The sequence below is a fragment of the Amia ocellicauda genome, chromosome 4 (assembly GCF_036373705.1).
Source record: "Amia ocellicauda isolate fAmiCal2 chromosome 4, fAmiCal2.hap1, whole genome shotgun sequence".
NCBI lineage: Eukaryota > Metazoa > Chordata > Actinopteri > Amiiformes > Amiidae > Amia > Amia ocellicauda.
The window spans coordinates 28,372,504-28,400,300 of record NC_089853.1 but is presented as its reverse complement, the minus strand read 5'-3'; the positions used below and the strand labels follow the sequence as shown (position 1 = coordinate 28,400,300).

At 40.2% G+C, this 27,797-nt stretch overlaps 1 protein-coding gene across 1 annotated transcript in view; it reads right to left on the bottom strand.

Moving 5' to 3' along the window:
* The window catches only part of LOC136748191 (zinc finger protein 609), a 99,295-nt gene that overhangs the window by 42,575 nt on the left and 28,923 nt on the right, over window positions 1–27,797 (bottom strand). The window contains exon 2 of the mRNA XM_066701731.1: window positions 21,288–22,155. Coding sequence (XP_066557828.1) covers window positions 21,288–22,022 — 735 coding nt within the window. The 5' untranslated portion in view covers window positions 22,023–22,155. The remainder of the gene's footprint in view (window positions 1–21,287; window positions 22,156–27,797) is intronic.

Genomic DNA, 27,797 nt, shown 5'->3' with positions numbered 1-27,797 from the left:
CACCTCCATGTTTGACGGTGGGGATGGTGTTCTTGGGGTCATTCCTCCTCCTCCAAACATGGTGAGTTGAGTTGATGCCAAAGAGCTCGATTTTGGTCTCATCTGCCCACAACACTTTCACCCAGTTCTCCTCTGAATCATTCAGATGTTCATTGGCAAACTTCAGACGGGCCTGTACATGTGCTTTCTAGAGCAGTGGGACCTTGCGGGCGCTGCAGGATTTCAGTCCTTCACGGCGTAGTGTGTTACCAATTGTTTTCTTGGCTGCCTTGAGCTGCCTTGAGATCATTAACAAGATCCTCCCGTGTAGTTCTGGGCTGATTGCTCACCGTTCTCATGATCATTGAAACTCCACGAGGTGAGATCTTGCATGGAGCCCCAGACCGAGGGAGACTGACAGTTATTTTGTGTTTCTTCCATTTGCGAATAATCGCACCAACTGTTGTCACCTTCTCACCAAGCTGCTTGGCGATGGTCTTGTAGCCCATTCCAGCCTTGTGTAGGTCTACAATCTTGTCCCTGACATCCTTGGACAGCTCTTTGGTCTTGGCCATGGTGGAGAGTTTGGAATCTGACTGATTGATTGCTTCTGTGGACAGGTGTCTTTTATACAGGTAACGAGCTGAGATTAGGAGCACTCCCTTTAAGAGAGTGCTCCTAATCTCAGCTCGTTACCTGTATAAAAGACACCTGGGAGCCAGAAATCTTGCTGATTGATAGGGGATCAAATACTTATTTCCCTCATTAACATGCAAATCAATTTATAACTTTTTTGAAATGCGTTTTTCTGGATTTTTTTGTTGTTATTCTGTCTCTCACTGTTAAAATACACCTACCATTAAAATTATAGACTGATCATTTCTTTGTCAGTGGGCAAACGTACAAAATCAGCAGGGGATCAAAAACTTTTTTCACTGTATATATATATACACACACACACACACACACACACACACACACACACACACACATACATAATAAATAATACAATCATTATTTATATAAGGTTTTTAATTTCCTTTGGCTTCCCTTGGTTTGGTTTTTACCCGTGGAAGCATCCCCTCATGTCAACAATTGTTCTCAGCCCTTGTTTGTCAATTTGTTATACAATTCCTTGCTTATAAATGTTGATAGGAGGATGACATTTGAACACACGAGTAGCAACATACCCTCAGGGAAAATATTCCTTTGAATGTTTTCTCTCTTTTAATTTTATTTAAGTACATGTAAAGAATGTATTTTGGTTTTAACAGTAAGCATAATCCTTAAATCGGCCACATTCCTTCCATCGCCTTCTTTAACACTTACAAAAACAAAGTATAAGTATAAACAAATGTATGCGCACACCACACAGACTGACATTCACACAACTCGTCTGCTGGATTGGTTTGCACCTGGAATTCCAAAGTGTATGATGCCATCTTTCCCCACTAAACCTTATATCCTGCATTCAGCATTAGAAACCAGCAGAGACTCTTGAATCTCTAGGTGGAATAACTTGACATCAGATGACATATTTTCAAAAATGCCTGCAGCTTCAAATTAAAGAACTGTGAGATGTAGGTATGAAAAATGTCTAAAAATGAACTTGAGTAAGATCAAAGTAATGTTCAACACCTTAGTTTTAACAAAGAAAGTTGGAGTAGATCAAAAAATACTTGAACAGCTATGTCTACCTTGGACAGCAAATCAATGGAGATGGAGATATAGTTGAAGAAAGACCTAGAAGACCACATGAAAGATGGGAAGATGAAATAAGATTGTCTGGTGTGACCTGTACATCAAAACAAGTGGAAATAACTTGGTGAAGCCTTCATCCAGCAGTGGATCGATAAAGGCTGATGGTGACAATGATGTTTACTCCTTCTAAGAGGCCAGAAACAAAATGATAAAATCAATTGAACTGGCCGTGCTTTAAACTCTTTTCATTATTTATTCCTGAGTTCTATTTAACCTCCGCATCTAATTTTCACGATCGCTTGTTAGAATGACTAATTTATTTTAACATGTGACATTTAAAATCATCTTCTTACATCTTCGAAATTGGATTGCATACTGCTCGGTTGCAGCCTGAGGGCTTTCATTTCGAATAACTACAGTAGTTACAATCCTTAAAATAAAATCCCACATTGTGCGCACTACAGCTTCCGCAGATAATTATGAATGTTAGACATCGCTCCCCCGAGGACAACCGTGTTCTCTCTTTAATTTCTAACAGCAGCATAATCCCCATTTGAAGCCCTTTTTAGGATGAATTAGAAAGACCCTGTATTCAAAGGGGGGGGGATAGTAATAATCACAAGGGTCTGGCTGTCTGTGTGGATTAGCATGGGAAAGAAAATCCTTTCATCTCAGATCTATACTTTCAAGGCCAGAAATACATAGTGTGGAGCCCGAATTCTTATCAAAGCCAAAGGCAGCTTTAAAACTATTTTCTGTTGTATTTTCACTGACTTGCTATTTTATTTATTCGTGCATCTTATTTTATTCAAACCCAAGGTGGATACATGACCAATAGTTTTATGTACAGTGGCCTCTGTGTGCCACAGGCACCCAAGCACAGATATAATTTTAGACAATCTATGGATTACTCAAACCCTTAACAAAATGAATGGATTGCAGCAAGCAGCTTTTAAGATACCTCGACATGTTTTCCTCTCAGAAACACATGCATGCTGGAATTGTTACAGCAACAAATATCCCCTAGAAACAACAGTCGAAGATGACATCCCAAGAACATGAGAGGTAGGAATTTAAAAACAGGAAAGCACAAATGAAATAATTTGCTCCCTGAGTTGGTTATAAATGGGGAGGTCTGGTCTATTTGTTAGAGAGTCGGTTAAACACTCAATCAATCTTAATAGAGACTGAGCTTATTTCCCAACAGTGTTGATTAGATCTCTATCAAGCGCTTCAAGTGCCTCACAGTACATCAAACACCACGCAGTGAAAGAAGATATCTAGCACAAATCCAGAGTCTAATATTAACAGGTAAATACCAAAAGGTCAAGCACAGAGGCTGGGAAAGATGAACGAGCGGCGTTAAAAAGGAAACTGAGCTCCTGGACCAAGCCCATCTTAAGTCTCATTTCCATCCAAAACTGTGATTGTGTGGAGTGATTATCTTTCACTTTGGCTGGCGGCCGTTATCACTGCACCATGTACACTGACTGACCATCTGTCCTTTCAGATGTTTAAAACAAAGGGTCATACGCATACGACACTAGTTTCCATTGATTTCAACATGGCTGCATCTGTGTTGCATCAATTTCTTCCCGACTATGAGAGGCCAAGTAGCACTATCCTTCATTTCTTCTGAGGTTCACAAAAAAGAATGTGGGGCCATTTCTACACACTGCTCTTCATAGACCAGCATACACATCCGGTCACGTTCAAGAGAAATCGCTCTGTTCTGTGTCCTATATGGGTGTCCATCACAGTCTCATTACACTCTGTAAATATTAAAATGTTTCCCGGTACACAACATGTCCACGTGACGTTCAACAGCGAAAAATAAACATTCAGCTTATTTACAAGGAAAATGCCCATTCTCTGCGTCACACTGGAAACAAAGCTAAACGCATCTACAGGCTCACTGATACTGTGGTATTTACAAACACTTTGGTAAATACTAAGCTACACCTGCATTGTACACCTGAGCGCACTCTAAGCATGTTAAATTCCCTAAGCCAATTAGCCACAGACAATGCTCCAAAAGCTCACTGATGTAGGGAAATTAAATAAGAGGAAAGGCAAATGACATACACTCTAAAAATGAGGTCTTAATTCCATTACTGGAAATGAACAGCAACTGATAGAGAGAACATCACCTGCCACCCAGTAATCACACTGAAGACAAACTGCAGTGGATTCTCAATGTGACCTCCTTTATGTATGCGCTAATTTAACCATTTTTGAATTCAAGTGCCAGCTTGAGCTTAAAAAATATGTAGTAATAATCCTTGACACTAGTCAAACAGAAAACTATTGAAGGAAGAATCAAAGTTCCTGTCTGGCACAATGTGTAAAAAAGACTGAAGGCTGTTTGTGCCTGTTTTCTTGATATTTAATTCCATTCCAGATGGATGTCCTATGTGTGTTCTGCAGAATTTTCCGTTTTAATTCTTGCTACTCAGGTTATAGTAGTTTTCCAGCATAACAAACCATTGTGATGTTTGTCTGGCACCTCGGTTAAGCAGTGAAACACAAAATATGCCTTTACTACTCTCAAACAAAGACTATCTGCAACGTGTTTTCACATCTTATCAGAAATAGGCCTATAAATTGTGGTTTAACAAGAATTTGAGTTTTTTATTCCGTGAACGAGCTCTATTAACATCAATTTTAGAGAACTTATTAGCTAAATGTCCTAACTGTCCACCTCTGTTACATAAAATGAATGACACTTGAGATTAACTGTAATTTGGGCTGGATTCATTTTATTAGCTTTTTGCAATTTAAAAAATACATTTCAGGCAGTATAGACGCAGGCAGGCAGGGAGAATAGAACACGATTTTCCACGGTACTGTAATCTGAAATGGCATCTGCTTTAAACATTTATAGCAGCTGCAATTTTAACAGCAGCTAAGCAAAAATGTATTTCATTTTTTTTTATTCCAGCACAAAGTGATCTTATATGCTTTCACAATTGCACATGGGGGCTTGTTTCATAGTTCAGCAAGACTGGGGGTGTCCCATGTGAAAGTTTCTGACAGGCGCATAATTGCAAAGTACTGTAGTCCATCGCCTTAGAAATTCATTCCCTCACACAAGGGCTTTCGGATATGGAACCATTTCTTGCAAAAGGCTCCCAAAGTGCACATAATCTTATTAAAATAATTTTCCTTTGACACTAACCTCATTAGTGAAAGGCAAACTCAAACTACAAAGCTGTGGTAAATGTGCCAATGTACCTGATAACACCAATGTCTTGTTTTGGAATTGTACCAATAATGGAGAGTTGGGTGACCCATGATACATTTTTAAAGAAAGCTGCTTACAAAATATGCAGGCCAAACATGCACAACGTAAAAAAACATTAAAAAACGATACTGAGAGAAAAGTGAATGCAAATGACTAGCCTTTAGCTACGGGAGAAGAGAAATGTAATGTAACATTTAGATGTTGAGATGCCAGACCATTAATGTTTAGGATATCTGCATTGTGAAGGACATTCAAGAACATTGCAGACAGCTGACAGAATGAATTAAGAATTACTGTCCAGCAACGACAAAGACGACGCTTAGTACTGCAGATTGTCACGCAGGTCTCCAGAGGACTCCAGTACACCTGGAGAAATCGTTAAAAAACATCCTATTCCCTTGAAATGTAGCCATATTGATACACAATTTACATTTCCTGTTAACCTTCCACAGATCAAAAATGCCACTAGGAAACTGTAACCAATAGGAGGCTACTGTAACAACTAAAAGCTCTCTGACACAGTGAACACAGGGACCCATTTTTAATGGAGGGTTTATGCATCAGCCCTTCTCAAGCTGATGCTTTCTGAATCCTTGAGATAAGTCTAGACTCAGGCCACGAGGGAAAAATAAAGTAGCCTATAGTTTAGTCAGCCTCACCCCACAGTTAAAATTAGTAACACAAGCCCACAGCAAAAAGTCACAAGAAAACAAAAGATTGAAGACATTAGCCGGGCACCTCTACAGTAGGCAATAAATTGTGTCTGGAAGACAAAACCAAACTACAGAAATCAAAGGAATATTCAACTGTAGTGAAACACAGAATATTTTATCTGATTGTATAGCTTAAAGCCATGTTTGCAGGGCCTCAATAATTAATAGCTCAACAGCATTTCAACAGGAGTAAGCTAGTCAGGTGTTCAGAAATAAAATGTTAAGATAAAGTTAATGCATTCTATATATGTGTGTGTGCGTGTGTGTATAATGCAATTGTGAAAATTCTGAGTTTGCTAAATGGGAACAGAAGTAACAAGATGCAGAAATGTGGCCTTGAGCAGACCTGAAAGGTGTTTAACCAGAATTTACTCCAGTATCTGAACTTGCAAAGCCTCCCTGGCCCCTTTCTAAAGGGCATGTTTTAAAAAGCACTATAAAACAACAACCCCCAACAGGGACATCATCTGTGGAGAAATGGCTGGGTGGTTCATTTTTCACAATCAAAACTTTCCTTACTCTTCCGGGGACAGCGTGACTCCCTTTAGAGAATCCCCCTCTCAAAACTGACGACATAAACTAAGCCTGAGATGCCATTCCCAAGTCTCCCACTCTGATCTCTGCCCAATATGATCAGTGCTCATTGTCTGCAAAGGAAGGACACATTTAAAAGAAAAGGTCCAAACTAGAAAACAAAAGAAAAAACAACAATTTAAAAATGACTGTTCCATATTTAACATTCCTTCCGAGATTAGATTTTTCCATTATTAGCACCATTTAAAATAAAATAAACCTTCACAACTTAACTCTTCTCATTCCCAGTGGACCTGTTCATTGACCTAAAACCTGAAAATCATCTTCTTAGGAGCACAAACATGCACACAAATACAAAACGGAAGCTGAAGAAGTTGCACAAGGCAGACCGAGTTCTCAGATCTCCACAGATCACTGGCACTTCTGCCATGAAGTTCCAGCTCAGCCCAGCACAGCACCCAGCCTCCCCTCCCCCCACGGCCCGACGCCTTCCTGCATCACTACACACTGCACTTCAAGATTCAAAGTGACATCTCGAGGAACACAGACGTGAAATATGCAGCCTCCCTCTCAGAGGAGGGTTGAGATATACAAGTGGCGAGCCTCTTTTTGTTTTACCTTCTGATTTGATTTGATTTTGGCATTCAGGCAGGTTGCGGCAGCTTCTCCAGTGGGTAGGGGGTTAAAACGCTTCATCCATTCATTATGTAGACGCCCCCTGTTCCCCCCCCTTTTCCAACGACACTCAGACAATTCTCTCCTCCTCCTCCTTGCCTACCCCTGAAGTGCCCTTTTCAGAGGGAACTGCAAGGTAGTCCCCTCCTCCATGAAGAGCTCAATATAAACAGCTTAATGGTATATTAGAATACCCAAACTGACCACCTCTGTTTCCACCAAGCTCCGGCATGCAGCAATTACAAATCCAGGCCTTCTCTCATTTTCTCCTTCTTTTTCGCCACCCCCCCTCTCCTATCTCCCTTTTCCCTTCGCTTTCTTGCTACTCACGCATTGAGAGGCGAAATGAGGCGCGTTGGAAATTCGCTGGCTGACAATGGAAGACAGCTGCTCTCACTGCACAAGTCTTTCATGAGCTGAATTAGCAGTGCGAGCAAGTCTCCCCCTTCCCCTCCCCCACACGCCTAGCTGCAAACTGATCCACACACACACAGACACACACACATACACACTCATGCTTGTACAAAGCTAGGAGACAGAGAAGACGGGAGGGAGGGAGGGAGGGCCAAGCATGAAAGGGCTTTGTTCCCAGATCTGTGATCGTTTTTACAGGCCTAGCCCAAGATGTTTTGCACCAATGTGTGTTTTTTTTTTTTTTTCTACCATCTTCTGTTTTTCTGAGGTTTTGTAACCTTGTAACACAGGCCACACAGGACATTTTGGGGGAATTTATTTGATTTCAGTTGTCCACTTCAGACAGTAAGACATTACAGTAAGACTGGTGCGAGGATATTTCTGAAGTTACGCGATTAGTCTTATAAAATTGCTGCATTAAATAAGATTAAGCCAGATCTGATCTCTCTGACAATTATGAAGAAACTCATGCAGAGAACTTGTTAGCCCTGTAAACTGCAATATATGAAATATATAAAGAGAGAGAACTCAGCTGCATCTACCATAATCAAGTGTGTAGAGTTAATTGTGTTAATTGTGTTCCAAGTATTGTTTTGCAAAGGAGTGAACACAAATGTACACATATAACTCCAGTTTACTCTCCAGATTATTCTTTGGGTGCCGAAATGAATCTTAAAGGCAGCTCCTTAAACTGCTTATTTTAGTCTTCTAAAAAAGGCACAAATCAGGAACAGCACGCTCCAGGTCAATGCAGCTGCCAGATGTTGAACAGCACAGTTTATGACTAGAGAGGACAGGATTCCAATATTAAATATTTCCACACAAGGCCCTCCCAGAGCTCGACAAGGATTTCCTGTACTGTCGTCCAACACCACAATAAACTTAGCAACTCATGTCAGTCAGGGCTCTGCCATACACACAGCACTGACCTCAGAAAAGAAGAAAAAAGAAAAATCCCCAACCCCAAAAATCTGCATCCATTATGCCAACCTCTTACACACAGTGCAGCCCATGCCAGTGGTCAGTGTTGTTCTGCCTCAAGGCTTCCCACAGAAAAAACCTTATTTCCAGATAGGGCTGGGCGATATGACTTAAAAGTAATATCTCGATATTTTGGGCGAAGTTTGGGCAATACACGATGTATCTCGATATTTCTTGTTTTTATCCAATCAAGCTACAAAATAAGACCAAAGACATTCAAACTGCAAGTATTTTGTTAATCATTAAATATGCAAAACTAACAAACTACATGCAGGCTGTCTTAGTAAATATATGCAGAATGCAACATATTACAGTGGTGTGTGATTACTATTAAGTGTGTTATGTTATATATATACACTCACCTAAAGGATTATTAGGAACACCTGTTCAATTTCTCATTAATGCAATTATCTAACCATCCAATCACATGGCAGTTGCTTCAATGCATTTAGGGGTGTGGTCCTGGTCAAGACAATCTCCTGAACTCCAAACTGAATGTCTGAATGGGAAAGAAAGGTGATTTAAGCAATTTTGAGCGTGGCATGGTTGTTGGTGCCAGACGGGCCGGTCTGAGTATTTCACAATCTGCTCAGTTACTGGGATTTTCACGCACAACCATTTCTAGGGTTTACAAAGAATGGTGTGAAAAGGGAAAAACATCCAGTATGCGGCAGTCCTGTGGGCGAAAATGCCTTGTTGATGCTAGAGGTCAGAGGAGAATGGGCCGACTGATTCAAGCTGATAGAAGAGCAACTTTGACTGAAATAACCACTCGTTACAACCGAGGTATGCAGCAAAGCATTTGTGAAGCCACAACACGTACAACCTTGAGGCGGATGGGCTACAACAGCAGAAGACCCCACCGGGTACCACTCATCTCCACTACAAATAGGACAAAGAGGCTACAATTTGCACAAGCTCACCAAAATTGGACAGTTGAAGACTGGAAAAATGTTGCCTGGTCTGATGAGTCTCGATTTCTGCTGAGACATTCAGATGGTAGAGTCAGAATTTGGCGTAAACAGAATGAGAACATGGATCCATCATGCCTTGTTACCACTGTGCAGGCTGGTGGTGGTGGTGTAATGGTGTGGGGGATGTTTTCTTGGCACACTTTAGGCCCCTTAGTGCCAATTGGGCATCGTTTAAATGCCACGGCCTACCTGAGCATTGTTTCTGACCATGTCCATCCCTTTATGACCACCATGTACCCATCCTCTGATGGCTACTTCCAGCAGGATAATGCACCATGTCACAAAGGTCGAATCATTTCAAATTGGTTTCTTGAACATGACAATGAGTTCACTGTACTAAACTGGCCCCCACAGTCACCAGATCTCAACCCAATAGAGCATCTTTGGGATGTGGTGGAACGGGAGCTTCGTGCCCTGGATGTGCATCCCACAAATCTCCATCAACTGCAAGATGCTATCCTATCAATATGGGCCAACATTTCTAAAGAATGCTTTCAGCACCTTGTTGAATCAATGCCACGTAGAATTAAGGCAGTTCTGAAGGCGAAAGGGGGTCAAACACAGTATTAGTATGGTGTTCCTAATAATCCTTTAGGTGAGTGTATATATATATATATATATATGTAGACACACATACATATACACATGATTTACTGTCACATAACAACAATAACACAAGTAATAGTGATCACGCAACACATGCGCTGTAAACGTACAGATTCAGGTAGATTTAGCACAGCCGGTTTTATAGTGGAGCATTAACATCTGCTAGACAGAGACATTTCTTCACTGACTGTCGTGTCTTGATTCTACTTACCGGTACAGCATGTGTCAATGCAAAATTGTTAATAATAATAATAATAATAATAATAATAATAATAATAATAATAATAATAATAAATAATAAAAGTTGTTGTACCACTTCACCATCTAATGAAACTTTCTGTTTGCATTGCTTTCCAATGTATTAAAATGCAAACAAACTATTATTCTTTAATTTTTATACAAATTATATCCATCTAAATTAGCGGGGGTGGGGGTGCCTGCAGATCGAGTTCAGCCCGGCGACGAGAGCGGGGCGGACCGTGTGCGCTTGCGCATTAAAGTGTCTCTTGGTTGTGTTGGTTATTGTGTGTCAGGTCTCTCTCCTCATGTCTGTCTGTTTCTGATGCTCATTTCAGCAGCATCCGAATCGTGTGGAAGAACCGGGAAGAACGTAAAGCGTCCTAATGACGAAAAATACTGCCGTAAAGATTGCAATTTGCGACACCACGAAATATGAATATGAAATGATAGACGTTTTTCTATCGTCATACGATATATATCGTCATATCGCACAGCCCTATTTACAGATGTTAAGGTATCAACACCCAGCATGTATAAAACCTCTGACAGAACTACTGTCATGAAGTGTTGCAGTAGCATTTCAGCATTTTATATTCCTGAGATGTTACTTATTCCTCGATTTAATCAACGAGAATGTTTCCAGGATTAGTTCAGTGGAATGTGGAAACATCCCCTTTCGCTTCTGCCCCATCTCCTTCCTTCCCATTTATAAATCCACTGTCTGAATGGCGTTGTACACCCTTGGCAGGATGGTGAATTTCACGTTGAATTTTTAGGCCTACATGACAAGCAATTTACTGAAATTACATAATTTCTTGATAACAGCACTCTCTTTAATGATGGGTTCTGCAAACATCCTATTCCACTCACTCTGTGTAGATTACCAGGCTAGGTAACAAAAGCTGAATGCATGGACACTGGGATGGGAAACAAAATCCCAAAACCCCAGGCGGTCACTGAGATCTCTACACTGATATCCTCTCCCCCACTGCAATTCATCAGCCACCCTTAATCATCCCTTCCAGGCACCAAACAGACATTTAACTCGGACATGTCTACTAACAGTCCAAGCAGAAATTACATCAGAGGACCTTTGAGAAAGCACACAAAATATCAGATAAATTAGAAAAGCCAGATGATCTGAAATTACCCTTAACAATAGTATAACATAACATACAGACATACCTACAGTAGCTATACATTCTGTACAAAAATATGCTACACTATGTCCGCTGCACCGATGACCTTACAATCCAGTTTGCTACATTCTCCAGAGCCAAGAATACTAATCAGGACTTGTGTTAAAGCTATTGTGACGGCGCCACTGGCAAAACAGTGCAATCTCAGAGTGCATTTTAAAAGCAATGTGTCAGAGCTGATGCAGTGTTTTGGAAATCACACACAAAGACAGCAAAATCAAACTCTGTGGTTGTAGCACTCGGATTGACAGTAGATCTCTCCTGACGGAGAGCTGCAGGGCTCTCCAAAATAATTACAGGATAGTCTCCATTCTGAGGAAATACATAACTATAAATATAGACCTATCAAAGAACAGAATATACAAATCTACACACCAGACAAAAACCAACAAAAACAACAGATCTGTAATTTGACTGCCCAGACATGAAACACACAAACCCTTATTATGAGCTCCCTCTATAAAATATTCCCCTTTATAATAATTTGCTTTCAGAGCACAGCATCTGTTGAATTCAGTTAGGCTGCACTTGCACAGAATAATGCCTCAGTGCTAGTAGGGAGAAAAAAACAGACTTACCACCTGAAAAGATGACTCAGAAACAGATTTGTATTGCTGCCGTGAGAATAGGTAAGACAGCAATGAACAGCCATATTTGTATTTTAAGTTGAAGGGAAAGACATAACCCAGCTACTTCATTAAACAAGACACCCAACTTCCTCCCATCACTATGCAGTAAGAACAGTATTCTTGATTTTAATGTAGGCTGGGTGAAATGATTAGAATGGCTGTATTGAAATTTGTGTAGCTGTGGCTGCAGTTATCACTGGATCACTGTGTTGTGTCCAGACCTGGGGGGAGATGCATTCAAATGCAAATTGCAAGTAGTTTATGTTAATGAATTTACACAACTGCAAATGTTAATATAATTTCTTCACAGCGCAAACAAAAACAAATGCAAATATGTTAGTTATACAAAATGAATTTCAAATGTTCTTGTTATACAAAAAAATTAAACGACGGATTTATGCATTTGCTTTTGACCCCGAGTATAGTTATCTCAATACATCCTACATCCATATGGAAGTGCTGAACAAATCAACAACAATAACTTTTTTAAATTCAAAAGGAAATTCGATGTTGATTTGTGAAACTGAACCGAATCGTCTTGGACAAACCTTATAGGAAAATGGTTTGAAATGGACAACAAACATTATTTAAGAATACTACATTTTTTTCCAATTTCAATCTTTCTTTCTTTTAATTTACTGCTATGGTTAAAGGAATCTAAAATTTTCCACAATTGAACAAAAACACATGTATATCCTGGGATGCTGCACTGGTCAGTAGGATGGCTGGAATATAAACAAAACCAATTGTGTTTCGGCGTTTGACACCCCAGGCTTAAACAGGCTGTTAGAACATTCCCCATGCCTTCCATTCTTTTCCTCACTTTTCTTTTCTTTCTTTTTTTAACAGGCATTTGCAGTGCTGAGCTTGTAACCTCAAAGCCATTTTCTGTGCTGTAGAGACAGAGGCTAATGGCAGACATGTGGAAAACAATTAGTGTCGAGTGTTTTTACTGGAGTAGAAACAGCTCCCTGAGGGCAAGCGCTTCAAACAGGCAGCAGCCGCACTGCAGGAATTGAAGCAGCCAGAGCCCACAGCAACAAATGCTTCCCCAGATCTGCTCAAAAAACAAACAAAAAACAACACACACACACACACACACTATATCTTGATCACATTAGCCAGCTCTACAGAACAAAGAAGTTCTAGAATGAATAGTGCTGGAAATTAATTACAATTATATATATATATATATATATATATATATATATATATATATATATATATATATATATATATTCTGGCAAATACAGTAGCCAGCTTTGAAGCACAAACTAAGCTAAGCAAATCATCTTCCATTTACTTCAGTTTATATGTTGGATTTTCAAGATGGCTTTCAGAAAAAGGAAACCGATTTCACGCAGGCAAGCAGTGGAATGTCCATGTACGGTTTTCACATAGCTGATTATACCAGTCCTGACTGGACTATTAAAGATGGAATGAATAAAATGTAGCTCAGCACAAGATAATCATCTGAATTGCACAGCTGCACTAAAGAAAAATGTATCTGGAAACAAAGGAAATGTCCAATTTACTTCAGATGATTTCCTATGAAATCCAGTTTAAGTGTAATATTTAAACAGCTAGGCTACAGCTCAAATGTCATTAGGAGTTTAAGAATGCTGGATTAGTTTGAGCTCAAATTATTTTTATTAAGGATTATCATCCATTTTGTGATTAAGTAAACCTGTAGTTTCCAGCTCCTACTCCTGTCACAATGGCCACAATGTAAAGCAATCAATCTATGCAAAGCAAGGGCACATCACAAAAGGTAGTATCAGGACATGTAATTAATTGCACAAATCTTCCATTGCTTTCAAAAGTGATTTCCACTACACCAACATGTTCAATAATCTGTTGTTCTTTCTGACACTGTGCAGATGTTTGTCAGACAAAATGTAAAGCTTAAAATGCACAGAAGCCCAAGTACACCTCCATCTGACCATGTTTCATGAACAAAGTATGCATGTCGAGTAGGATTACTTTTGTATAGTCTACATCTTATCTCAGGGCAAACATTAATTTCATGGTGTAGTTTTCATATCATGAAAACTGTTTAAAGGGTAAAAATCACCTTCTTCAGATGAACTTTCCTAAGAACAGAACACACGGTACATGTAATACTGGTCTGATGTCTGCCCTAGCCCTTCCACAGAAGCCAATCTAGTGGGATAATTCACAACGCTGATCCATAGCAAACAGAAAATCAAACAAGCAAAAGGGCTTGTGATCCTCAGACAAAACGCAGCAACAGACCGTTTAGACATAACAAATTGAATCATTCCAGATTTCTTGAGATACCACTTGTATCACTGTAATTCTACCATACCAAAACATATTCACATCAACTTAGGTACCTGATACATCAGCAAACTATGTGGGTTAGGGAGATTTATCAGGAGGAAACAACAAGTGTAAACTGGAGAAGACACTGCAAAAACAAATTGAAAAACTGACAATCAAAACATTTTAATCTGATTAGAAGAGCTATCTTACATCTCCACACCTCTATTACAGTAAAGAAGGACTGATACTTTTGAGGGCGTTGTGGTCAAAGCAATTGGGCTACTTCTGAATGAATCTCACTTGGTTCTTCATATCTCTGACTCATGTACAGGATCAAGGGAGCTGGCCTAGGTTGTAAGATGTGGAAATAAACAAACACAAGGGCTTTAAAATAGATCAAAACCTAAAGGGCAGAGCCCAGGAAAACACATCGCACACAACCAAGGTCAGATTGTATGACCTAGCAACATCAGCTCAAACTGAACTTCCTTTTTACACCAGACAGGCCTCATACAGTCTGGCCACAGTCAGATAAAATTAAAGGCCTATTCTGGCAAACAGGCAGCGTACTTGCACAGACAAATTAACTTCAGACACAGACAGGAAACCTCTGTGGTCAAGAGTGAGTAAATGTAATTTTTTGTCTTTAGGCCTAACGTCAGGAAATGTTTTGTTTTTACACCAACAACCCTTGGCTTCTGATTGCTCTTTGTATGGAAATAAATAGGTCATAAAATATATACCACCCCCCAAAAAAATAGTTTTTTCAATTTGGAAACCCAATACATTTTAGAAAAAAGTAAAATAAAAGGAAAGCAATTCTGAAATGATTACCCAGGAGGACAGTCTGGACACATGATCCAACAGCTGCAACATACAAAATAGTTTTACTGCTTTATTTTATGATATACTCAAGATTTGTTTTTCCCTACTTATATAACTACAAAAATATTAAAACATTTTTACAGTTAACATTGTACGTCTTTTGATTAAATTAACCAATTAACTAATTAGTTAGAAAATAATGAGCGCCTTTAATGGACATGTTTTTCAATGCTGTTGGTAAATCTCCTTCCAGATAAACCAGCTAGAAAAGCTTAAAACAAAGCTTTAAGTCACACTGCTCCTTACAGTTTTACTCATGCAGCCGAGGCCAGCTCTTGCAGTGACACACAGTCCTCATTTTACTGAAGACATAGAACTGTGTGCTGGTCTTAAACGATGTGGTTTCATGGCATAGCTTCCCAGCAGGACCAAGCAAGTTAACATTCCAGTGGTACGGTGTGAGGTTTTGTGGGGAAGGAAAAGTCAGGGAGTTTTTCCTGCTGTGTCCTCTCGAGTCGTCGTTAGCTGTTACCGCGTGCCTCGGCTACAGGACAAGTAACCTGAAACCCCGCAGCGAAACCGCTGAAACAAGCCAATCTGAGTTACCTGATAGCACCAAGACTGAGCAGTGACTTGCATCTACAGCTACTTATTCGTACCACGGCAGTAAAAGAGAGCAATTTATGTTCTTCTCCCCCCCCCCCCCCCTGAAAAAAAAATTAACATCCTGGCGCTTGTTGAAGGAATTTTTTGGTAACACAATAGCACCAGTCACTGAGGCCAAGAAAGGAAGGCTCTCACATATTTCAGCTGTACATCGGCAATTAAGCTTGGTCAAAGCTGTTATTTATTTATTTCGTTTTTTGAAAGGTTAATTTTGAAATGCTCATTGCCAAGGCCGCCTTCCGTTAAATCGTTGGTGCCTCAGCTCTCTGTGACATTTCACTCCTGGTACATTCATCACAACATGCACCTTGTTAGCAGCTGATGAATGCCTGGATTCTAAAGGTTTATAATGAGGGTGGAGTGCACCTGAAATGAATTATTCATAGCAGCCTGCTTAGGGCATGTGGTATAAAAAATAAAAAATAAAGGAAAAAGTGAGGATGAAAGCTTCAACACTGGTGACTCACAGCACTTAGCAGAAATGTCAAGAACGCAAACACTAAAAACATGGCACTAAAGGCAATAAGAGAGCTCATGGAGCAGTTTTTGTCCAATAATGCTTGTGTCTGACAATATTCTCCGTGCAGCTCTATGCTAGGGAAGATAGTTTTTTTCCTTTATTTATTTTTTGTCTCCAGCCTTTAATGCTTTTCTTGATTGGGGCAGAATGCTTCTGGTCTCTCTGAGGGTTTGGGAGGTGTGCAGGAATGTTGCCTCCTGCCTTGGCAATGAAATCTCATGGGGAGTCTGCGAAAAGGTCTGCAACTGCATTCCTCAAAGGTCCGCCTTTTTTTGAACAAAACCAGCACGAACTGAAGTCTCTGCCTTATACTAGTACTCTCCACAAGCTGGCATGAGGAATGACTGACATCATAACCTTTCTCCGTGAACTCGCTGACAATTACAACAAGGGAGTCATTGTACGGGACCACGATATGGCAGCCAATGTGCCTTTTCTCAACAAAATGTTTTTTTCAGATGTAAAGTAAAATAGAAGAATACAACCTCCATGTCCTCCACAAATCAACAGACTTGGTCTGACTGCTGACGTTGGATTGAAACCTCTCCAGACAAAGCAAAATAAATAAACAAATCCATTGAAAAGCAACACTTGGCTGATTAGAGAAGTGGAAAAATGGGAAGTTGATCAATCCCACCTCTGGGATTTCACGATGGGTCGAATGGCCTCCTCTCGTTTGTAAACTTTCTTTCTCTGAATGAACCAGATCCACACTGTCAGTGAACTAAACAGGCCTTAAATGGCATTACTGTTTGGCAGAAAACATTTCAATCCTTCCTTACTCATGCAAAGCACAATCAACAGAGGCCATTCTCCACACAAGTACACCAACTACTCGAAAAGCTCACCCTTCATTTTGAGACTCCCTCTAGGACACAGCATCACAGAAACTGGCTTCTGCAAAAAGCCCAGGTCCCTCATTTCGATAAATAAAGGCATTTTCTTCAGTTCCTGAGACCTACAAGGGAACTTAGTTTTCAAATACATTTGTATATTAAATCCTCTGTGGTTAACAAAAGCATTCTGACACACAAAGCCAACATGCTCTGGGCTGTGGCAGCAAAGGTGTTGACCCCCATCACTGCCTGGCAGCCACTGGAAAGCCCAATGAGCTCATGATGAGACATGAAACTCTGCAGATCTTCCTACTAAATACTCCTGCCTACCATGAGGCCCGTCTCACCTCGTGTTATCCTCGTTGTATGAAACGAACATAAAACTCAGAGGTCACAAGCGTGAATGCAGCAAGGACGTCACCAGGTCTTCTTGAGCACTCTCAGCTGACTGGGGGTGACTGAAATGTGCCTGCAGCAAGAATGGGCAGACTAACCACAGTCATTCGAAGCTAATTATGTGAAGCCTAATGGAATGCGTGTTTAAAAGGCAACCCTGACAGTGTAGGAAGAGCCTCACTTTGTGGTCTTTTGACTTTCACAGATAACGAGCACTCGCCCAGTGCTGAAAATACAAGTAGATATTGTTCTGGGTGCTGCCAGAAAATATCTTTAGCATCAGGAAAGAGAGGGGCCATCTCCACAGGTCCCACCCCTGCAGATTACACCTCATTGGAGTACAGATGGAAAATGAAGAAAACGGCAAAGGCTTCTTCTCCACGGTGTAAAAATTGCCTGCTTTACCTCCTGTTAGTGCAATTTCAGGCAGATAGAAATGTCCAAGTAAAATCCTTTGAAAAACATGGTATATATACACCAAGCTTTCCAAAATGTGCTACACATAATCAGGATATACAGCACTCTCCAGATGGTGAACTGTTGGTGAAGTGTGCAAAAGCCTTGGGTCATAGTGAAGAGAAAACCTTATGCATTGTTCCCAAACAGTACCTTTTCAATGTTAAGTATCTGTTCAACTACCATAGCCCCTGAAATTACTTTTATGTTGCCAGCCTCACAGAATAGAAAAAGGGAAGCCAACGAGCACAGAAAAGCACCATGTTGTAGTTGGTGAAACAACATGTCTGCCTAATTGTCTTCCTCTCTTTCTGCTTGGAAGAATACAATAAAGAAAATCCTTTAAACAGCTTAAAAATGCTCTAAACTACCATAGACAAACAGACATACATAAAACAAATGTTTAACAGGTAAGGTTGTAAAAAGAATTAAAGATTAAAAAGCGAGGATAGGCCTAAGATCTTGTTGCTTTTGGTCACATCTGCTTTAATACACACCAACTCAGGACTGTAAGAGAGGACTTATTACTCTAAGCAAAAAGCTAGGAATCTACAAAATTTGAAGTTTTACCGTTTGAATCATGTTTAGCACCCCTCCAACCATGTGCAACTGCCCAGGTCTTTCTAGAGAGTTCTAGTCAGACGGCCTTGGATTTCATTCACAAACTAAGGTGCCATCTGAGGAGACTTCTAATGACTGCATTCAAAAGGAAAGCCTTCAGAGTAGCTCTGAGAACAGACCTCACTTGGAAAAGACTGTTTTTGCTTGCCTGTTTCCCAGCCCACTCCACCCCTGTTCACTTCACAGAACAGTGCAGACACCAGCCTCCCCCTCACTGCGAGTTCAACCCCCCCGCAGGCTACACGGATTAAGAACAGATCCAGCTGACGAACAAGGCATCAGCAGCACTTTAGTACAGTATTGGCTTTGTCCTAAGAAGACATACGAATACTAACTTAAAGCATGAGGACATGGTGCTAAAGGAGCTGTGTTATCAATAAGTGTTAATTTGGTACTCTGTTAAGGATAGCCTTCAGCAGTGGAGCTGGATATGCATCCATTGTTTTAATAAGGATCTATAATGAAGGCAAAAAACAAAACATTAGATCAAACTAAAAGCAATTTAGAGTAGATCCATTTTTGAATTGCCCTTTAAGTGTTGTTTTTTAATTGACAAATTGAATTCATACAGATTAGTACCTATTTCTTATTTTGAATACCGAGAGGGAAAATACTCTCTCACAGAGCTCCTCAGACACCCGAAACAGAAAGCAGACTGAGCCGTTGTGTGTCTGGAATTGTGGGTAATGACTTCACAATAAATCTTTGGATTTTCAGCCTCAATAATGTACAGCCCAAAACTATGTTACGCAAAACCATATGTTGCCTTAACCATCGTTAGGTTCCCTTTCTCTTTTCAACGTACACATCATGACTTGGGTTTTTACTAGTCAGTTACGGGTTGACCTTTATGTCCAAGTCAGTAATCTCACTATTGCTCAGACCCCTGCTACTCACACTAAGGCAATGTTTGCATCCTTAATTGTGGTTTTACAAAGTGAGTGAAAGTCTGTTTTAATGCTGTGGCCACCATTTTAAATAGGTTTCACTGCTGTAAGTAATGATTACTACTGCTTAACATTTCCTTCCCACTTACCACTTTTCATTTTACTTATAAGTGAAATATATACTTCAGATTTTTTTATTTTGACTCTGGTTAAAGCCATCCTGAGAAGTAATATAAACGGCACACAAGTTGCTATGTGGGTCTGAGTAAAATGTCATTGGCATGCAAGTCGACTCTCTTGAGCTATAGTGTCAAATGGAATGTGGCTTACATAGACAAAATTCAAGGGCTATGGAAAAGTGCTGGACGACATATAAAGGCATATTAATCCATTTTGAGATGTACAGTACAATGTGTGCTTTTAAATTTCCTGAACTCTGAGCACATAAGCAAATACAGCGTGGCACCTGTCAGCTGGTGAGCACAACTCAAGAGCCAGCATTAAACTTGCTTTAAATATCAAGAGATAATAAGAATGAGACCAAAAAATCATCATCTCCTAATGTTAAACTCACTGCACAACAGAGTGTTTGCTTAATAAATGTAAATGAAGGAATCCACACAAATATCTCAGTGCTATCTGATCTGAGCCTGCCAATGCAAGCCACGGCATTTTCACATGGTAATGGAAAAAAAATACAAATTATTATAGTAGATTATATACATGTGCGTGTGTGTGCGCTTTTCTAAAGTGTGCTGGCAATGACAATTAGTGAATCCCTTAATTGTTTTATTGCAGAAAGTCAAGCTTCATGCGGTCATCGAGTTCGAGCTCTTAACAGGTTTTACATAACGTAACCTTAGAACAGGAGAATGGCGAGATGAACAACCGTGTCCTCAGATGGCCACACTCTAAAAACAATCTGCTGCACCGAGAGACACCTGACACTGAAACCTGCCTTTGTCTCTCCTGATCAACGGCAACATAGGAACAGCACTAGAAAATGCATCTAGGCACGTAATCTTTTCACAGATAACCTCAGGTACATTCCCTTCCCTTTGTAAGAAATATAATCAGAAAAGCAGCATTCAAGTTTGTCACATCCTTGTTACTCGACACCAGCGTACGGACTCGAGAGTCAACACTCTGTGCAACACATTTCTATCCTGCTCTGGAAACATGTCTAACCATGTGTGTGCAAGACCAGCTGGGATAAGGCCATTTTATAAAAGGATAGTCTTGCCGACTCCACACTCCAAGGTGTTTACAGCAGATTGAGGAGCCATGTTGCTCCTTTCCTATAAACACATTCAGACCTATTATTGCTTAGTGCTGATAGTAAAATGGCTTAACCACCTTTTGAAGAGCATACGCATCTCATTTCATTTCTGGTGGCACTGCAGTATACTGCAAAACCAGAGATGCTGTATAAAGGGCTTGCTGCTGAAGAATGAACAAGGAAGATTTATTTTTATAATGATAGGAGACATAAATTAAGGCCAGGTTTATCAGTTTCGAATTATAGAGACGCTTCCACTAAGCTTTCCGCAAAGCATAATCAACACTTCAAATTTCAAGGAGAAACAAGTTCCTTGTATGTATAATTTACTACATTCCCAGTCATCTGATTCACATGAGCAATCATGTTGCTCTGATGCATCATATTATTCCATGAGAAAACCTTACACAATCTGCACTTGGGCACAAAGGTCCTCATAAATGTAGATTGCATAGCAATAGTCCATCTGGGGAACCTAATCTGCTCACAAATGTTTTCCTATCCATCCTGCTACACTCAGGAACTTCTCAGGAAGTCAAGCAGAAAAAAAGATCAGTAAACACAAGGAACTGAAAAATATATATCGAAAGCAAGCGACCCTCTTTTCTGAAGAAAACTGCTCTTACCTTTTCGGTTTTAATCTTCTTCAGTGTCCTGCATTCACCTTCCAGATCCTCGGGTTCAGTTTTAATGGTCACAGTTGGCACAATCCCTGCGGCTTCAAGAGCAATATTCCCAAGCTGCTCGGCCGCAGCCAAGTCCGTGCTCTGTGTGCCCTCAAAGGGCACGGGGCGAGCCGCCAAAGGCAGGACTGCAGCCACCACCTCCTTCTCCACCACAGCCACTCCCTCACTTTTCTCCTTTTTGCTCTTCCCTGATCCACTCTCCTTCTCCTTCTTACCACTCGGCACACTGCGGGAGGCCTTCCCACTTTTTTCCGAGCCTTTCCCAGAGCCAGGGGTGCCGGTGACCCCCGCACTCGAGGCCGTGCCAGCTCCTTCCCCTTGGGTGCGCCCCTGAGTGTCTCTCTTGGCTCCATCGCCAGCTGAGGCCTTGCTGTTGTCTTTGGAGTTCTTGCTCCGCTTGGATTTCGATTTGCTCTCCTTGCCCTGGGGAGCGGGCACGGGGCTGACGAATTTTATATTGTCCGGCAGGGCTGCCACAGCACTGGGGGGTGCCGCCATGCCTCCTCCTTCCTTTGTGCCCGACATCTCAAGTTTCTGCTGGTCCTTCTCTAGGTCGGCGTCAAGGTCGATTATCAGATTGCCCACGCCGATGTCCCACTCATCGCCGCTGTCGTAAGTGTCCACCGCATTTGAGTCCACACCTTTCCCGCCTGCAGTGCCACTGCTTAGGGACATCTTAGTGCCAGCGGCCCAGGCTTGCCACGATAAGGTCCGACGCCTTCTCAGACTACTGGGGGGGTGCAGGGTGGGAAGGGTTGTAGCTGCCTCAGGGTCTCGGAATCCCCTTCCCAGTTACCCACATTTTGCCCTGAAAAAGAAAAAAAGGTGGGGGGGACAATTAGTTTGTGCCATGTGTTCAACCAGTCTTTGTGCAATTAAAATGCCAACACTAAGATACCTACTTAAAGGCAATGATTTATTTGGAGGAGGAAGAAAGAAAAAAAAGTTTTTCCTCATGGAAAACACAGAACAAAGTAAATTACCAAAAAGAAGTAACAGATGGATACTCGATTCTGGTTTCACAATAAAACTCCATGATTAGATAAGCGCTTTTCACAGAGGATCCACTGTAGTGGCCGAGTGCTGTGCTATCAATTACACATCATGTAATGGATGTTGTAAGAGAAGTGGGCCTCGGCGTGAAAGAACACATTATCACATTGCATACAAGCGTTTGCTTTGGCTGGAAGCATCAACAGTTGGAAGGCTATAAACCACATGGCATAGTTTAAATAAAGCCACAACTTTGCTTTTATATATAACTGAATTCCACAAACAGCAATGTCTTTATGAGTCTGTATCAACAGGCATTCGCACAGGTTATATGTTTTTTTACCCTCCTGTGTATTTAAACATTATTGGTTGCCAACACTGCATTTAATCACATCCTTAGATGTCTTTCAAGGACTATAATTTTTGTAATTCATTTAAAACAAATAGGTCTATTTTTCAAAATAAGACTGTTGTCGTTACATTTGAATTTGAATACAGGAGCTCTGTATGAAGTTTAGTAACAGGTAAGGGACAATTTGCTTTGACATCAGCCCAGACTGACAGTTTCTTTTTTAATATTTTGTGCAAGCAGCTCTATCCATTTTGTGCCTTTACTTTCAAACCAGGACTATTATTTTTTAACTCCTGAAAACAAAAAAATCTATTTTTCCAAGTTAGGGTATGTGATTTTTAGCATGGATTTCGATTATGCCTGAGCAATCACTTGCAATCTGGTTTAAAAAGACAAAAACAAAAACAGAAAATGGAAAGACTGAAAGGATATTTGTTGTTTTCTTTCTAAATATTATGAAGTCAGGCTGACAAATTCTTGTCATTTGGCCTAATTAATGTAACAGGCAAGTGACTTAAGAATGCCTTTTGTTACAGTTTGGTCTTCATTAAATCCTAAAGCAAGCCTGAAAATGTGTTCCAGAATTTTGTGTTCTACACTTGCGACTGAAAAGCTATACCAATTTCTTCAATGATAAATGATGAATAAATGAGAAACGTATCTACTTCCATGTAGGGTAACTTCTTTAAAATGAACAACGGTTAAGTGTGAAAATGCCCAAATCAAATAATGTATTAAAGTTAATTAAATCAGAAAAGAGCAAGATCATATAACAATTTAAAATCTAGCAAGGTCCCGTCCGTCATTTTCTTTTTTTTTTACCCAAACTCAAACACACATGGAATCCATTTCCTCTAATGAAATTACAGGTGACGTCAGTGGGGTGCAATGAGGCAGAGGAAACAGCAGGCCTCTGAAACCATTCGCAGTGACACAGCAAACCCTGGAGCCATTCGTTGGGCCCCTATACTTGTAACATGGGCACCATGGTCTAAACCCAAATCAATAACCTTGATCAAAGGGGTATGTAGACAATATAATGTCAACATATTGCCTCCCAGTTTTTAAATTTAATAGAACTTCATAACTGAACTTTAATTCAACTGCATGTTTGTTCCTGGACTACAGAAACACTGGCACAGACAAAACACATTTAACAAATTAGCTTATGTCATTCGGTTAAAAAACAGTGCATTACATATCAACAGCACAGTAAGGACTGGGCCAAGCAAATATTAGGCCTATCAGATTTGCAACCATAAAATGATAACAGTACTCAGTGGTTACTTTGTGCACTGTTATTATTTTCATTACATGAGGTAATTAAAGTAGATCCTAACAGCTGCTCTCACTTAACTGGATGGTAGTAGAAAGATGTCTGAAGTCTGAAGTCATTGTAAACAGCAAGTCCCCAAATTAGGCTCTCTCCATAAGAAAAAATAAAAGAAACCTATACCAAGCCAAGGTACAAGGGGAAAATAAAACAATTGTGTTGAAAAGTGTTTGGGAAAGGCATTTAGATGCAAAGTGGCCAACTATGTCATCATGTTTATAGCAATCTTAGTTCAATTCTAGCATAGCTGTAAGTACTGTAGCAATGGCTCCTTGTAAGGCTGACAAGGCTATTTTTGTACTACTTCTAAAACCTGATTTGTACAGAAGAGAACAATTACTTTAGGCTCTGATAAACCGGGGAAAAGGGTTGCGCATCAGAAGATACATGGTTGAGATGTAACACAGCTCAGGTCATAATGTCGAAAATACCCATAACATTAACACTCGCCCTTCAAACACCTCACAGCATGAGGGATAAACCAGCACAGGCTCACTGGCCTGAATGTAAATACTCTAGAAACAATGCAACGGGGGGTGGGGGGGTGTTTTATAAACATCTGCACAAAGGCGCTATTCAGAGAGATCAGAGCACAGTCCTGAGTTTACTTTCCTTACCCGGGGTCAGAAACTACTTGTGTGAAAGAGAAGGAAAAAAAAAAACAGCAGCAGCAGCAGCAGCAGCCTTTTCTTTCACAAGAGCCCCTATCAATGGACTTATCATATGAATACATTGGTGGGACCCCTTTTCTTTGGCAACAATAAAAGGTTACAGCTACACACAAATAGAAATTTAAAAAAGGAAGCTTTTTAAAAGTAGTTTTCTCCACAAAACAATCATCAGGCAGAAGGAGTCAAACTGAAAATTGACGGCCTGTCTTTTCATTAAACCAATAATATATGGTCACCATTGCAACATGGGAGGGATACCACTGACAATTCTTTTTTTATTTTTTTAATTCCTACAAATACAGGGCAGATGGGATCACATTAGACTGCTGACTGGTCTACAGACCGTCGCAAAGCAAGCAAACTTAGAATGCTTTGATCAACAGGCCAGTTTGAAGTAAACGCAAATCTGAATAACAGCAGAGCTCTGATCGGACTAGGACTGGGATCATGAGCCGGGCAGGCCAGAGTAAGTGGTAGACATCAATTGAAATGGGTGAAATGGATGTGCCAGTCCTTCAGTCAATATCTCTGGCAGTGGACTCCATGTCAAAAAGGAAGTAACCTGACCTCTTTTTGTCTAGGAGGATGTGTATGCAGGGGTCTCCTTGTTATTTGTATTCTGTGTCAAGCACTTACAAACTTAAAATTGTTTTATAAAAGGAGAACATTTGAGATTTTAAATACGTCTTGCTTTGTTTTCAGTTACACAGTAGTATTATAAAGAATTCATTGCGGTGTTCTGCTACAGCCAAGCAGAAAGATGTCTGGGCCAAGTCTTTCCTGACCAGGCAGCCTCTACTGATTTAGGTTTGTTGGCTGTAAAGAGGACAGATGGTAAACCTGTAGTGCACTTGTCTATTTTAATCTTCTCTGCTGTGCTGCGGGTTTGTAAGCAGAAAGCGCAATTTGAAACTCATGAATTCAGGGAGAAAACCAAAGGAAAATAATCAATAACTGAAAATGTTTTTTGTTGTTGTGTTTTGGGGGTCTCACTCTACATTACAGAAGTGCAAGCCCCAGTTTCACAGATGAAAACTGGCAAAAAGAGTAACAATGATAGGTTTGTTCAGGCAGGGGCGTAAGCTTCGTTTCAGAACTGGGGGGACACTGTCAATATTGGGGGAGGATGTGTCCCCTATGCCTATGGATTCAGGCATACAAAGTCCCCCATCCCCCCCTAAACCTAAGCCTTAGTGTTCAGGAACAAACAAATTCTGAAAGGCAAGTTGGGGAATAGTATCACAAAACTTTATAAGAAAACTTCACATGAACCCTGAATACTTTAAAAGAGAATTACAACAGCAGACAAATAAATAATTGTAATTCTGAGCAATAGCATTGGGAATGAAAACGGGCAATCCCAGAATTACTTACACATACTAACCATAGATCAAGATTTCCAGTGGCCTTTGGCAGATCATAAGAGTATTATTAAATTATGACACTTAATAATCACCCCCCTTCTTCCATAATAGTACCTTAGTGAATAAAACCACTTTCCTAAAAAAAGGGGGAAAAAACAAGCATCAGTTTAAATGTCTAGCCAAAAATCAGTTCACATAGAGAAAGAAAAGTGGATGAAGTAGAAATTCCAGTTTAATAGCCCTAAGTGGTGCAATTTTCTCTTGTTGGCAGAGAGCATTTGGCATACTGGTTATTCAACACCTAATCCCAAAAACACACACTGAAAACCTGCCAGTGAAATCTCATCTCATACCAAACCACATGTCCTCGCACACAAAACACCTTCTGCCGCTAACCTTGATCATTTTTTTCCAGCTGTGCAGATGAGTCCACCTACAAATGAATCCTAATATATAGGGTCTTAATTTTTGTCTTACGCTGCTTAAAGTGGCGCCTCAAGCAGAAATAGAAAAGTACTTGCATTTCTCAATTTTTGCTTTTCCCCACTAAATTAAAATTTACATAATCTGAAAGGACTGCGTTTTAAAACTGCGAGATAAACACAAAGACAGCTATCTACTACCCTCAGAAATCAACCAAAGGCACACAAGGGTTTTCTTGGCACAGTGAGTTCTCGTTGCCCCAGCATGCAGACACCGAAGTCTTGGTCTTATTATCATGAAGGACAATGGGAATCCCAGAGAGCTGCTCAAAGAAAAAAAAAAAAACTGCTTTTCCATTGCATTAATTAATTCATTCATTCGTTTAAACAATCAAAACCAAAAATATATAAAAATGATAAAAACAGCCCATCAATCATGGGGTTTCACAGCAGCCCATGTGCCATTACTCGAATTAACAGTTTATGCAGGAGTCAACCGCACGCCTGTGAATAAGGTCTATAAATCTTAACTCCTGCTATGGAAACTTCAAAGACTTACACAACAGATCATCCAATGTTTGTCTTGCCATTTCAGAGCCAGATTTCTTTTTCCACATTCCCTTTGCCTAGTATGGCTGCAGGTCAAATTCCATTGTTATCTAATGTCAGTGAAGAGAGTTCAAAATGTCCGCAAGGATAACACACACACACACACAAAAACTACCTCTAAGGCGTGCATCAGCTGTCTCGTCTAAACCCCTTTCTTTAATCTCCTTGTTACAGCAGCCTTCAACTGGAATCCTGTTCTACTTCATAACCCTTTCCTGTTGTACTGCTTCGACTGATTGTGTCCATGGTGACAAAAACACACAGATTTTCTCTCCAAATAACTTGTTCGCTTTCTAATAAAATGTAATGTCCACATCGGGAGGACCTAGTCGCCTTTTCACAGCAGCTCATGTGAGACAGTCTTTTGAGTGGATTTTGCAGTGTTGTATCGCCATCAAATCATTGGTTTACAATTTTAACAGAGATAAAAACCAAGGAGAAGTTTAGATTGTAATGGGTGTGAAGGATTAAAGCCTTCCATGGTTCCATAACATTAGTTTATTAACAGGGGTAACTTCACTTATTATACATCAAATTAATCTCAGAAATGCATGAACATTTAGTCCAGAGCCCTCTTTTCACTTACACGTCAATCGTTCTTACACATGTGTAGTACTTTCATATATGATCCAGACATATCCCTTACCTTTCCAATTAAACAGTTTACTTTAGTATTAAAAAGAAAGGATGACCACATTTTGTGATC